Source organism: Podarcis muralis, chromosome 10, assembly GCF_964188315.1.
Source record: "Podarcis muralis chromosome 10, rPodMur119.hap1.1, whole genome shotgun sequence".
NCBI classification, from domain to species: Eukaryota; Metazoa; Chordata; class Lepidosauria; order Squamata; family Lacertidae; genus Podarcis; species Podarcis muralis.
The window spans coordinates 27,914,310-27,928,751 of record NC_135664.1 but is presented as its reverse complement, the minus strand read 5'-3'; the positions used below and the strand labels follow the sequence as shown (position 1 = coordinate 27,928,751).

At 44.0% G+C, this 14,442-nt stretch overlaps 2 protein-coding genes across 5 annotated transcripts in view; one reads left to right on the top strand and one right to left on the bottom strand.

The window, feature by feature from the left end:
- TMEM117 (transmembrane protein 117) overlaps positions 1-14,442 on the bottom strand; it is a 223,069-nt gene that overhangs the window by 180,008 nt on the left and 28,619 nt on the right. For all 4 annotated transcript variants that reach the window (XM_028747090.2, XM_077934668.1, XM_028747092.2 and 1 more), the window contains exon 3: positions 4,217-4,349. In XM_028747090.2, the coding sequence (XP_028602923.2) occupies positions 4,217-4,349 (133 nt within the window). The remainder of the gene's footprint in view (positions 1-4,216; positions 4,350-14,442) is intronic.
- LOC144329074 (P2Y purinoceptor 1-like) lies at positions 8,835-12,613 on the top strand. Its single transcript, XM_077935584.1, has 2 exons — positions 8,835-8,889; positions 11,604-12,613. The coding sequence occupies exons 1-2, from the start codon at positions 8,835-8,837 to the stop codon at positions 12,611-12,613; spliced, it is 1,065 nt and encodes a 354-aa protein (XP_077791710.1).

The following is a 14,442-nucleotide window of genomic DNA, read 5'->3' as shown; positions in this document are numbered from 1 at the left end:
GGTTTGCTCCTTTCTGCATAACCCCAAAAGGAAGGGAGGGAACCAAAACAGAGCCTTGGGGTATCTTAAAAGATGTGCCCAATGTTAGTCTGACTTAAAGCAGAGGCAGTGAAGTCAATAAACATGCCTAACTAAGGTCCACTAATTTCAGTGGGTTTTGTTCTGGAGAGGGAGCAGTTGGTTAGCGACTCCTCCTAAGAAATTTATCATGGCGTATAAGCTTTATATATGGGTGGTGCTGTGGGTTAAACCACAGAGCCTAGGACTTGCCTATCAGAAGGTTGGCGGTTCAAATCCCTGCGACGGGGTGAGCTCCCATTGCTCAGTCCCTGCTCCTGCCAACCTAGCAGTTCAAAAGCACATCAAAGTGCAAGTAGATAAACAGGTATCGCTGCGGCGGGAAGGTAAACGGCATTTCTGTGCGCTGCTCTGGTTCGCCAGAAGCGGCTTAGTCATGCTGGCCACATAACCCAGAAGCTGTACGCCAGCTCTATCGGCCAATAAAGCAAGATGAGCACTGCAACCCCAGAGTAGGTCACGACTGGACCTAATGGTCAGGGGTCCCTTTACCTTTATAAGCTTTAACAGGCTTTTATCAAATACACACACAAGAGAGGGGGGAGGGGTAGAAAGAGTAGAAGAAATATTCGAGATGTGTGTTCTTTTAATAAAGAGAGCCCAAAACATGAAGCAGCACAGGAGGCAAACAGAGATGCATCACATTACAATTTCCGAGTGCAAATTTCCGATTCGATCTGACGGATATGATCCAAGCAGGCTGGCAACCAGTAGCTGCTGGTAATGAACCGACCGATGTGGCAAGATCAACAGTATAAATAAACTTCCCCCTGGCAAATATGTTAATGGGTTCTAAATGTGCTAATGGATTCCAGTTGGATGACTTTACTCTTTGAAACTTTTCATTGTTAGCTAAGGTCTGCTACAGAGCATGATAATAATAATAATAATAATAATAATAATAATAATAATAATAATAATAATAATAATAATAATAATTTATTATTTATACCCAGCCCATCTGGTTGGGCTTCCCCAGCCACTCTGGGCAGCTTCCAACCAAATATTAAAATACAGTAATACATCAAACATTAAAAGCTTCCCTAAATATCCTCTGAGATTGATATATCCCCCACCCCGTGATTTCTGGGTGGCTAACAGCTTATTGCTCAAAGTGAGCTTAGAAGGGGTGAGATGTCACCCAGTTCTTTTCAGCTAGACCTATAACCATCTCCTTTCTTTTCTGGCAGACATGATGAATTCTGGCCCAACCCCACCACACAGAGGCAATTAGTGATACTTTTTTAGAAGAAGAAGAAGAAAAGCAATGACTCAGAACCATAACTGAAATAACAAGCCACATTACCAGCCTGTCTTGAATGCCGTAATTCTTCAAGAGTAACTCCATTCTAATTAAATTCTTTTTTAAAAAAATAAAGATAAAAAATATAGGAAACCACAAAGAACATTATAATTTGGGAGAAGTTCTCTATAGGATCGTATTGCTGGATTTCTGACTCTTCACAGTACGCGCCTCTATGAATGGTAAGCAACACTGATCACCATTCACAGCTTTCTAAATGTTGAACCCTTTTGAAGTCCCAAAATATACGTCCGCTCTTCTGATTTTGAAAGCCTTTTGCTGCCCTCTTGTGGTTCTTCCCAGAAATATGCTGGTGAATGATAACACACCCGTATGATGGGGGAAAGGATTTTGTGAGCTGATTTCAGAAGGCAGTTTGGATTTCATCCCAGGGTTTTGCAAGGCAGAAAGCTTTTGGATTCCTTGCCCTGTTTTAGATGATGGTGCCTTAACTGCCAACTCATACTTCTGTGGCAGTGTACAATGTCTCCTAAAAAATATAATGATCTGACATTTTGCCCTGATTCCTCAATACACGTTGAGATGGTGTAGATAGGGGTGCCCAAACTCTTTGGGTCCAATGGCGCATTCGGGAGGGATCCTTGTTCTGTGCACTACAAAATGTGCATTGCACAGAACCTTGGGAATTCTCAGAGTTATCCTCTCCCTAAAAAGAGTTGTTCCACCTGGCCTTAGACTCAGTTTGATTCCCTCCCCCTCTTTCTTTTTCCTTTCTCCTCCTGTGAAGAGGCTGCATCCTAACGTTTTAATGTTGTATTTTAATGTTGTTTTTTAAATTGTATTTTAATCAACTTGTTTTTATTATTGGTTGTTAGGCGTCTTGGCTGGGGAGGGTGGGGTATAAATAAAATTTATTATTATTATTTTATTATTATTATTATTATTATTATTATTAAACAAACAACAGGCTACACCACTCCACCACACCACAAAAAAAGGGGGGGGGACAAGCAATGCTTCCCAATCAGAGAAGCAAAGAGTTTTGTAAAACTCTGGGGTTTTTTAAATTAAAATCCAGAAGGGGCAAGGGGTCTTGGTGTGCATCAAAGGGTATGTGTCCATAGGGACCATCTTGTGAGCCCCGCACATTTGTTTGTTTGTTTGTTTGTTTGTTTCCCACCCATCTGGCTGGGTTTCCCCAGCCACTCTGGGCGGCTCCCAACAGAATACTGAAAACACAACAAAACATCAAACATTAAAATCTTCCCTAAACAGGGCTGCCTTCAGATGTCTTCTAAAAGTCAGAGAGTTGTTTATTTCCTTGACATATGATGGGAGGGTGTTCCACTACCGAGAAGGCCCTCTGCCTGGTTCCCTGTAACCTCACTTCTTGCAGTGAGGAAACCGCCAGAAGGCCCTCGGAGCTGGACCTCAGTGTCCTGGCAGAACAATGGGGACAGAGGCATTTAGGCAGCCCCCTTGTGGCAGACAGCCCTCACTTGTGGCAGACAGTGAGAAGGCCAAGACCTGCTAAGTTTCAGCCAGGGTGATGTGTCCTCAGAGAGAGTCTGTTGAGATGCTAACATATAACCAGGGCCATAGCCTGGGGAGAGCTAGTGGGGCTGTAGCCCCAGGCACATGGTTTTGAGGGTGCACGACCCCATCGGGATCCCCACCCTGCCTGTCTGCCAAGGCCAGATGGGCTCCCCCCTGCACGGGTACGCAGCACAGTGTGGCCCATGAACCCTCTGTGCCCCATGGCCACCCAGTGGCAAGGGTTCGGCTGGTGTGGCAGCTTTTGTGCACTCTTCACACCCAGCCCCTGGTCCCTCCTGTGCGCCGCTGCATATAATGGCTTCTCTGGTATTCCGAATCCTTGAAAAAATGTGTGTTTCCTTTCATTGTTTATAAAACACCATGTTTGGTTTGGTTTATTGGCTTGTTTGTGTGTTTTTGAAGGGGGAAAGCTCCCCCATTCAGCAGCAGGGATGCTTTAAATATAATCCCCCTTCAGAAAAGAGCACTGGGAAAAAGGAAAAAGGAAAAACAGCTTCCCCAAAAGCAGCACACACCATGTTTGACCAGAAGTAACCTCAACAAAATTCATGCCATTTTCTTGACACCTTCCGTTTACTCCTTCCCCCACTGCTCCCCATTTTATTGTCCCAGCTAATAAGCAAAAACAAGGGAATGTAACAAGTTCCTGATGAGCTGCCATTCTTGACTGGTGGGCTCATGGAATAAAATAGGTCACCTGCACAGAGGCACTGCTATGTTTGAGGTGACCCCAAGTGAGATGTCTTCTGGGGCTGCCCTGGGTAGCCCTTGGTGTCCCCCAATTGCAGGGCCTGGGAGGGTTGTGATGTAGGTTATGTGTGTGTTTGTGAAACATAGAAAGAGGGAGAAAATGTGGAGCAGGAGGCGGGAGAATGCAGGTGGGTGCCGCCCCCTAGTAAAATTTAAAAGACATGATAGCCTGAAATCAGCAGGCCCGTGTCCTTCACTTCTTTTCTAGCCATATGCCAGAAACTGATGAGCATTAAAACAACAACAACCACATACACACCTCCAGGAACTCAAGTTGTATTCACCACTCAAGTTGCAATTTTCAGGTATGAAAATATTTGTGCCATATTCAAGGATAGGAATGAATCTGATTCACTCCGCAATGCAGACCTGTCACACGCAGTATGTTTTCCGGACTGCAGCTCTCATAATCCCTAACTATTGGTCATGCTGGCTGGGACTGGTGGGAGTTGGAGTCCCAGAACATTTGGAGGACCATAGGCTCTCTGTTAGCTACGCAGTGACCAATCTGTTATGGCACCCAAAAGAGCTAATTAAGAGGATATGGTTTAGGGAAACACAGCTTACCTCATGTAACCTGCCATAAGGAGACACAGATTGTATATGTGAGAAAAAATAAAGAGGAAGAGGATGGTGCTGAAAAACATTGTCATCCAAGACCCGTGGTCCTCTCGGAACATTTTCAATCGGAGTAATTGGCCTGCAATGAGAAGATGGTTAAGAAACATGTTAAAACAAATGTTCGCCCAACAGGTTTTCCACTGCTCTAATACGAGAGGGAGAAAACACAGGTGGCAGGTCTATATTTGCCTAGGAGGTTCAATGATTGAATCAAACTCCAATAAACATGCAAATGCGCAGGTTTGGCGAATAATATGGTCGGCGGCTCCATTGTAAGGCATCTGTTTACACGGTAAACAGAGATACCCCTTCCCGGCGGTTGTGATGTGGCTTGGAAAACTCGTGTCACATTCATGCATACATTTGACTGCAAAGCGTTTTTGGAATGGTGCACTTTTTGTTGATTCTGTGTGAATGAAAGAATTGGCTTGTGGCTCCCACAGAACGAGACACGCAGAACGTTGGCTCCAAAGCTCCTGCTGTGGCCTGGCACACACTCCTTCCCACATCATAGTATTTTCTTGTTGGGCCTGTTGAGATATTATACTAGGAAGAACAAGTGGGTGTGTGGGTGAGGCAGCTTCTGGGTTGCTTGGATAATTTGTACTGCTGACTTCCAAAGGAATAATTTGGATTCCAAAGTTCTGCTGTTCCCTCGGCCAAAGTTCCTCAAGCTAGTATACATGTGTTCATGGGTATTTCAGTAAATGTGCAAGTTTAATGGATGTGGCCTGGGGTTGGGGGCTGAAAGTGGCCCTTCCACGTCTCTCCTCAGGGCACAACCCCTCCCTAGACACACCTGCTTCTGGCCCTACTTTGAGTGTTTTTGCTTGGCTGGGGTGTGTCCTTCAGCTCTGCCATCCCACCCATGACTAGGGCTGGGCAATACAGTATCTGCATTTCAGCATCATTATATATCACCAGCTAAACAAAAACCTGCATCTAACGCTTAGATTTGGGCTGCGGGTGGCGCTGTGGGTTAAACCACAGAGCCTAGGACTTGCCGATCAGAAGGTTGGCGGTTCGAATCCCCACGACAGGGTGCGCTCCCGTTGCTCGGTCCCTGCTCCTGCTAACCTAGCAGTTCGAAAGCACGTCAAAGTGCAAGTAGATAAATAGGTACCGCTCCGGCGGGAAGGTAAACGGCGTTTCCGTGTGCTGCTCTGGTTCGCCAGAAGCAGCTTAGTCATGCTGGCCACATGACCCGGAAGCTGTACGCCGGCTCCCTCGGCCAATAAAGTAAGATGAGCACCGCAACCCCAGAGTCAGTCACGACTGGGCCTAATGGTCAGGGGTGCCTTTACCTTGACCTTTTTAACACTTAGATTAGTGTTGTAGAACATTCAGGAATCCTCTGTGCATGTTGCAGAAACCTGATTGCTATCTCCATGCTGAGGAAGGCTACCTTACATTCGCCTGAATGCCACTCCCTGCTAACAACCAACTGATTAATAAACTTGGATTGTATTATCTGATACCAGGGGCAGTGCAAAATAACATGTGTGATGGATTCTATTTGTCTCCGTCCACAAGGGCATAGTCTCTCTACGAGTAATATTTCCTGGACTCTCCTCTGTTGTGTTGCTCAGAGTAGCACATTCAGTCTCGCTAGCATGTAGGGCCTGGGTTGATTCAAGTTGATCAAATGAGAGAGATAAGATGTCATTGGCTGCTCACCTTGCCCCACCCCCAGACTTGCAACAGCGCAATCTCATCCGTACCTATTCAGAGGTAAGCCACATTGAATGATATGGCGCTTACTCCTGTGCGAGCAAGTTTAGAACTGCAACCCAAGAGAACTACTTCAACTCAGTCTGAACTGGCTTTAAGAGTCCTGTTAGCAGAGAATGTATTTGATGGGAAACGCAACAAAAGAATGTTTATTGTGGCAACTCAGCCATACAGAAGAGTAATTAGACCTGCTGACAGCATTCAGCTTGGTGGTATGCTAAGAATAAAGTCATTAATCTCCATCCTAACTGGATATCTACAGCATATTTTATTCTCTGTGAAAAAGCTAAAGGCTTCTTTTACTGAGTTAGAGCTACGGTTATACTGTATTCCCATCTTAACGATTTCTCCCCAAGCCCCAGCCCAGGTCTGAGGTAAATTCTAGCCCTTTTGGTTTCAGATATGGCCATGGTAGAAGTCTCTTCCTGCAATGTGATTACCCTACTTAGAGAGCAGCGTTAACCAAAAAAGGGGGGAAAGTAGGCTGAGTGCTGACATTATTTAACACTGAAAAGTTAACATACCACTTCTTCCTAATGAGGCAATGTAGAAGTAAGTGATGGCTAAGTGCCATGAGCGATGCTTCAGGAGGCAAGTCAGGGAGAACGAGCATCTAAAATAGAATCATTTCTCACAATGAAAAATACTTAAAGGGGCTACAAAGCAGCTTACGCTAATGGCTTTCGTTGAAATGCTTCTATTTCAGGAAGTTAATTGGTTAACACAAAAAAGCAGGTGGTTCAAACCATGACCTGTGGTGCTTGAATTTTAATTGATTTTAGTAGGACTAAGGCCAGATTGACACGTGTGGCAGTCCAATGAGGTGGAAGGGTCCTGGGACAGCAAGGTGGGTTGTGCCACGTCAGACAGCAGGTTGTAATACCCCTTTTGAAAAAACCTTCTCATGTACAGAAGCAACACTTCCCTGCAAGTAACAAGCTAACACATCAGGAAGAGAATTTCTATGGCAATTATATGAATATCAATCAGGAACATGGGTGGTGCTGTGGTCTAAACCACTGAGCCTCTTGGGCTTGCCAATCGGAAGGTCAGCGGTTCGAATCTCCACAATGAGGTGAGCTCCTGTTGCTCTGTCCCAGTTCCTGCCAACCTAGCAGTTTGAAAGCACGCCAGTGCAAGTAGATAAATAGGTACCACTGTGGCGGGAAGGTAAACAGCGCTTCCGTGTGCTCTGGTTTCTGTCACGGTGTTCTGTTGTGCCAGAAGCGGTTTAGTCATGCTGGCCACATGACCCGGAAAGCTGTCTGTGGACAAAAGCCGTCTCCCTCGGCCTGAAAGTGGGATGAGTGCCACAATCCCATAGTCGCCTTTGACTGGACTTAACCGTCCAGAGGTCCTTTACCTTTTACCATTTTTTAAAATGTGAATATCAAACCACAGAGATTAAATACTAAAAGCGACCACAAGAGAAGTTGGAACGAGTAAACCTTTGCAATGCCGCTTTGTGATGGAAACAAATTCTTCATAAGAACATAAGACAAGCCCTCCTGAATGCGGGAACATCTGGTTGGCCACTGTGAGAACAGGATGCTGGACTGAAAGGGCCACTGTCCTGGTCCAGTAGACTCTTTTTATGTTCTTAAAATAAAGGCCGGCCACCAGCAGCTCTTCCTTAAGATAGGACTCTCCGAGTGATGCCACCTGCACACCAATAACCACACCAGCAGGCTAAAGAGGAGAAGCCTGGACAAGCAAAGGTCATGGGATTCGATGGCAAACATTTGTCAGCTTGGGAAGACTATTGTTTGTTTATTTAAAGCATTTATGTAACACCTAATATTTTAAAAAAATCTCTAAGAGGTACTATTCACTAAAACTACTACGTCCTCAAAATGGGCCACCAACAAAGGGAAGATCCTCCCTTCCTTGTTACACTGAACTCTGGCTTTTCCTCTAGAGAGCCAGTGTGATGTAGTGGCTCAGAGCGGTAGACTCGTAACTTGGTGAACCGGGTTCGCTTCCCTGCTCCTCCACATGCAGCTGCTGGGTGACCTTGGGCTAGTCACACTTCTCTGAAGTCTCTCAGCCTCACTCACCTCACGGAGTGTTTGTTGTGGGGGAGGAAGGGAAAGGAGAATGTTAGCTGCTTTGAGACTCCTTTGGGTAGTGATAAAGCGGGATATCAAATCCAAACTCCTCCTCCTCTTCCTCTTCCTCTTCCTCTTCCTCTTCCTCCTCCTCCTCCTCCTCCAAGGACCTCAAGGTGGCATGCATGGTTCTGCCCCTCCCCATTAAAACCTCACAACAACCCAGTGAGGTAGGTTAGGCTGATGGACAGCAACTGGCCCAAGGTCACCCAGTGAGATGTATGGCTTAGTGGAGATTTGAACCCTGCTCCCTGAGGCCCCAGTCTGACGCACTAACCAGTGAACCACAATGGCAAACGGAGGTGCCAGTGCTGTGAGCAGAAAGATCCACAAAGGTAGCTAGCTAGCTAGCTAGCTAGCTAGCTGCTGTTGTGTACTTTGGATTGGTTTCCTAGGATTCCTTAAAAGCATCTACACAAAACAAAACCTGATCGGTTTGGATTTTGTGCGGCGTATTTTTATGATAAGCAGTGAAAACACAGGCGGCAAATTGTTTTCCCGAGATAATATGCGGTATCATTGTAAAAGTGTGGGCAAGCAGAAAAGTGTGACTTAGCCTTTCTCTGCGAAGGGGAGGAGTCTAGAGGCTGAAAGAAGTGGCCCGTATGTTTCCATTTTCATTATCCACAATATGTGGATTGTTAACAAACACAGATGAGAACATAGACATTAATGGGATAGCATCCCATTTTGACAAAGCTGGAGATTAATGGGGAAATTCCGAGATGACTTGGAACTCCCAGCCCTGCGCAATGGAGAATGCAACCATTTTCAAACCAGGTAAGAAAATAGTAAAAGACCTATTTTCAAGTATTTGTTTGAACGGGATACAGCATTTAGTGTTGTTCTTGGCATCTGTCTGTCTCGAGAAAGAAATGTAGGAACTGACCTGAGTTTTAAGTTATACATAACCATGGAATACAGAGCCTGCAGCTGAATATTATATTTTCCACGAATTCTTATACTGAAATGATTTTCAAGCAGTTCTTCTTTAATTCTAATAAATACAGATCTTGACAATTCATTTTACCTTGACTGCATTAAGAATTAAAATGAAACGTTAAATTTCTATTGGCATAGCTCATTGCACTTTACTGGAGTGTTAATTGAGCATAAAAGAGGAATTTGCCTCACAATTAATAACCAAAAGGTAAAGCATTAATTTTCAGTACTGGATGTCATATTAGCTACTGTTCCATTAAAGACCAATATCTGTTTCTGTTTTTACTAACGCCTAATGCTGCAAAGCGTGAAAGGCTATAATTATGAACCATTGTTTGCAATGTATCCCATAATATAGGATATACATGACTAGGAATGGGTGAATGTGACAGTTTCAGTTTCTCTGAGTCTCTCATTTTTCCAACTGTCTACATCCACATCAATTTGTGGATTTATTTTTTTTAAAGTCTACATGAAAATTCATCAGCATTCCACAATAAATTTATCTTCATGCACACGTTTGCAAAGCACTTTCCCCTAATGTAACACACTGGTGTATGCTATAGTCACTGATATATGCATTGTTTACACACTTTCCCGTAGTGCATGCATTTTCAATGTGTTGGCATCAATGCTGATTTCAGGTGAGATCGTGCAAGAAATCACACGAGCTCTTGCAGGCTTGTGATTCCAGCAACACCTTGCTGGAAATTGACACAATCTCATCCAAAATCAGCACTGCTTCTCTGGCAGTGGTGGGGCACCCAGCGGAGGGCACCGCATGAGGTGATGGCCTCATCCTGCCTAATAGCTGTGCCGACTCTGGAGTGAAACAATTTAATTGTTTGTAGGATGCTTTGTCATTGATGCCACAGGAATGGTGGAATATAAATTGATTAGAAAAATAAATAATGGGCAGTCTTCACATCTGTCAACAGCACATAGCTCCATGACCCACTCACACATGCTTAGACACATGATGAAGCTAATATACCCGCCCAGCACCTTCTCATGTTTCACTTGGTCCTCATTTGGTTTCATTTGGTAATTTTAGACGCAGAAAGCAGCATTAACGCACATTATGGGATTGTTGCCTTCATAGTACCTTTGTTTAGCAGGAAGTAATTAAATATTATCATCTTAGCCTGGATAATGTCTCCTTATCATTTTGTGCTTGTAATTACGGGAGACTTTATAGTAGCCCAGAGATTAAGCACTGAGAAGTAATTACAAATAGATACTTATAACTACAAAACGAGTTGCATTACCCTGCTGGAACACAAGGTATCCTCCAAACAGGAACAGCAGGATTGTGGAAATGAGCAGTCTAAGAACACATAAAATAGCAGTCTTGGGTACAGAAAACTAGGGTTTTGTGGAATAGGCGTTTTGCAAACATTTCCTGGAGAGACTCAATGACAAATTAAATGTGGCATTATTCTCATTGTGGGGCCTTGCTTTGTTGATATATAGGATGGAGCTGGGGAGGGGGAGCTGGATTGGGACCATGATGAGGGGGATATAACCCTTTGCAACCCCACCACCACAGTCCTGATCAGAATCCACCCCCACAACCCCCAAATGGACTTGCTATTCACCATGAGAAGAAAGCTTTATATAAAGTGGTATCTTGGTTCTCGAGAGGCTTAGTTGTCGAACAAATCGGCTCCCCATTGCCGCAAACCCGGAAGTAAGTGTTCTGGTTTGCGAATGTTTTTCAGAAGTTGAACATCTGATGCAGCTTCCGCTTGAGTGAAGGAAGCGCCTGCAGTCAATCAGAAGCCATTCCTTGATTTTTGAGTGGTTTCGGGAGTCGAACGGACTCCCAGAACGGATTAAGTTTGAGAACCAAGGTACCAATTAGCTAAAGAAAAGTCATGGCAAGGCTAGGAAGCTGTCTTATATCAAGTTAGGCCAAAGGTCTATCTAGCTCAGAGTAACTCCACTAGCTGGCAGCAACTCTCTCAGGCTGTGGTCTCTCCAGTGCCAGGGATAACCATCAAGAAGCATCCTTTTTTGCCATATTTTTCCACTGAAACAGTAAATCCAAATTACATGGGAAAACAATATGGTGATAGCATTTGGATGAAGGCAATGTCATACAGAAGAGTTTGGATCTTATATCCCGCTTTATCACTACCCTAAGGAGTCTCAAAGAGACTAACAATCTCCTTTCCCTTCCTCTCCCACAACAAACACTCTGTGAGGTGAGTGAGGCTGAGAGACTTCAGAGAAGTGTGACTGGCCCAAGGTCACCCAGCAGCTGCATGTGGAGGAGCGGGGAAGCGAACCCGGTTCACCAGATTACGAGTCCACTGCTCTTAACCACTACACCACACTGGCTACACAGACACTGCACAAAATGTGCATGAATCTTCTGCTGTGCAGAAATGCCCACTTTCCAATTTTATTGTACCATACTATCATTTGACCCGAGCCAGTGCCAAGTGAGTGGGCCACAGAGAATTTATTTACCACCAAAGTCCCGTATACTCACCGGGATCCCTTTAAGTGTTTTGAAGCAACACCTTGACTTTTTCTTTTGCTTTCAGGTAAAATCCATGGAAGGATGTCAAATACTACTTGCATTATCTTCTTCTGCAGCAGCTTCAGCAGACTGGAATGGTACTGCTACTTTGTGTTTATACTTTGCTTCTTAGTTGTGCTAATGGGATTTCTTGGGAACACGTTCACGCTGCTCTATTATATATACACTGTGAAATCGTGGACCAGTAGTACTGTATTTTTATTCAATTTGGCACTGTGCGACTTCACCTGGATTTTCCTGATTCCCTTTTCAGCCTACTACCTTCTGCTTAATCACACAGCATATTCTACCCAGATATTCTGCCAGGTGAAACGAACGTTCTTCGACATTAACGTCTACGGAAGCATCTATTTTCTCACACTGATCAGTTTTGACCGATTTCTAGGTGCCGTCCACCCAATTCGTTCCTTAAAGTGGTGGGATAAAAGCAGAGCTACGTATTGCACCATCGCCATATGGGTCCTCATTTTCATAGAGTCCATTCCTGATTTTTACTACACATTCATGGTCCAGAGGAAAAGGGAATCTGCCGCTTGCCTGGATAAAGTGGGAGACCCTCTGCACTTTGCGGTGCCGTTTACCATTTTCAGAGTTCTCTTTGGATTCCTTATTCCAGTCATAGTCATCTTTACATGCTACACGTTGACTGTGAAAGCATTACAGAAAATGAAAAATCGCCAACAGGGAAGACACCGAATTGGAAAGTCCTTGATATTGGTTTTAGCTGCAATGGTTGTCTTTGCTGTGGCCTTCATTCCCTATCATGCCATGATGACGGCAGTGATAATTTACAGAATAAATTACCAGCTCAACTCTGACAATATACACCTGATAGTTGTCATTTATAAGTTCACCGAAGTCATCTGTGTTTTGAGCAGCTCCCTAAACCCCATCATTTTCGTGCTTGCAAGCAAGAAATTCCAAGATAAGTTCAAAACCATGCAGTGTTCTCCTAAACACAGATGTCATTGCTGTCGATCACATAAAATTGAGGATGCTGCAGCTGCACTTTGATAGGTTAGATGCTTCATCATTTTCAACTTCTGCTTTGATAATAGTTTTGAGACAAGTGGTACCTTTTGTTGAATCAAGCTCTGCTGGCGTATCAGCAAGGTCATTGACTCTTTCTTCGAGCATTACCATTAGAGTAAAGCAAACCCATAAGGACGGGTGGTAGGGATGAGCATACTGGCTCCAGCTTCTTCCAGTTTCATTCCCATTGCCCTTCCAGCTCATAGATGGTAACATCTGAAGCTGGGAACCTTCTGAACTTATGGAGGTTACACACACATTTTGGAATCCTGGAAAACCAGGGTTCTAGAATGTAGAGTGACTCTTCAGAAGGAGATTGCTGTTTCCTTCACAACCAGAAAGGCTTGGGGCAAGTGGATTCCTCTCCCCTTCCTCCTCGTGTGTTTATTTTTCCCAAATTGTAATGTCTGGAAAGGGCTATGCCTTAAGTGAACTGGACTAAGGGTTCTACGCAGCTTGATAGCTGCTCACACACTGCAGAAAAATTCCATTCTGACCACTTTCACTGGATTGATCTTGGACCAGACAATACATTGGAATTCACCAAACTCTACCATATCATCAGAGAAGGATGTGTGGCAGATGTTCACTAATGAAACAGATCTCAGTAATGTAATCAGTTGACATTTACCATTCCATATTGAAAGGGAACATAGCTGTCAACTTTTCCCTTTTTTTAAGGGAAATTCCCTTATTCCGAATAGGATTCCTCGCAAGAAAAGGGAAAAGTTGACAGCTATGAAAGGGAATGATAGCCCTTCAAGTCTTAAAAGCCACTGCCTGGTATTTCCAGATTTAACCATTGCTTATGTGCAGGAAGTTTTCTCCATTGGGGCTTCTTAAGCATTACCTAAGTCGTGTGGCATCCCCTCTGCCCTGATTGCCTTCCAGAAGGCTAGGCACCCAAACTGTGGTCTGAGCATCATTCATGGCATGCCTTTGAATAACACTTCCACTTTGAATTTTATAGAAGTCTATGGAATTCAAATGGCAATAAAAAATAAGAAATACAAATACAATAAATAAATAAATCATACAGTGTTTAGCACAGTGCAAAACAATTGCTACAACAATCAGCAGAGAAATCATTAAGGGGTCTGTTAGGGCCACAGCAATTTCCAAGTGGTCCATGGGGTGGGGAGGTTGGGATTCACTGGCCTTGATGAATGGTTAAATGTCCCGATTGTGCAGACAAAGGCTGATCCCATAAGCTCCAAACATGGACCTGGCACACTGCTGGGAGCCGTTTGGGAAAGACCTGCATGATTGGCTCCTGGCCAAATGTTATCCCAGCCGTGTAGATGAAAGCAACTCCCATGCGGCTAGTGCAATGTTTCTAGGGCTCCATCTGTCCCTATATTCAACAGCTGGTAAGCAGGTAAATTTAATTCTTGTTTTATGGTACAGTGCCGCAAACATAAAATCCCTGATAGAATTTAGTACAGCCATGAATTTAGCTCACCTACAAAGGAAGAGCAATGGGCAATTAAAATACAAAAATGGATGAAGATTCTTGGTTTACCCCGAATGAGTCTAATTTATTTGCTAAAAATCATTGGTGATGACAACACTACAGGAATACAAACAGCATCAATGTAAATTTTAGCATAGGTGTCCCCAGCACAGTGGACTCCATGTTGTACAGTGGAATGTTGTACAGGCTGCTAAGGAATACATACAGATCTTATATGTAAGATCTTATATGTAATGTGTTTATATCCCCATCCGCCGCCAAATAATAATTTATTATTATGTATGCTGCCACTAAATGTTAAAACTTTAAATTCCACACTTTGAGGGCCTCTTAAGAT

What these genes read in the sequence shown, in the direction of transcription:
- LOC144329074 (XM_077935584.1), top strand. Translation starts at nt 8,835, where the DNA reads ATGACTTGGAACTCCCAGCCCTGCGCAATGGAGAATGCAACCATTTTC. An exon ending in TGCAACCATTTTCAAACCAG is followed by an intron (nt 8,890 to 11,603) that starts GTAAGAAAATAG and finishes TTTTGCTTTCAG; the next exon opens with GTAAAATCCATGGAAGGATG.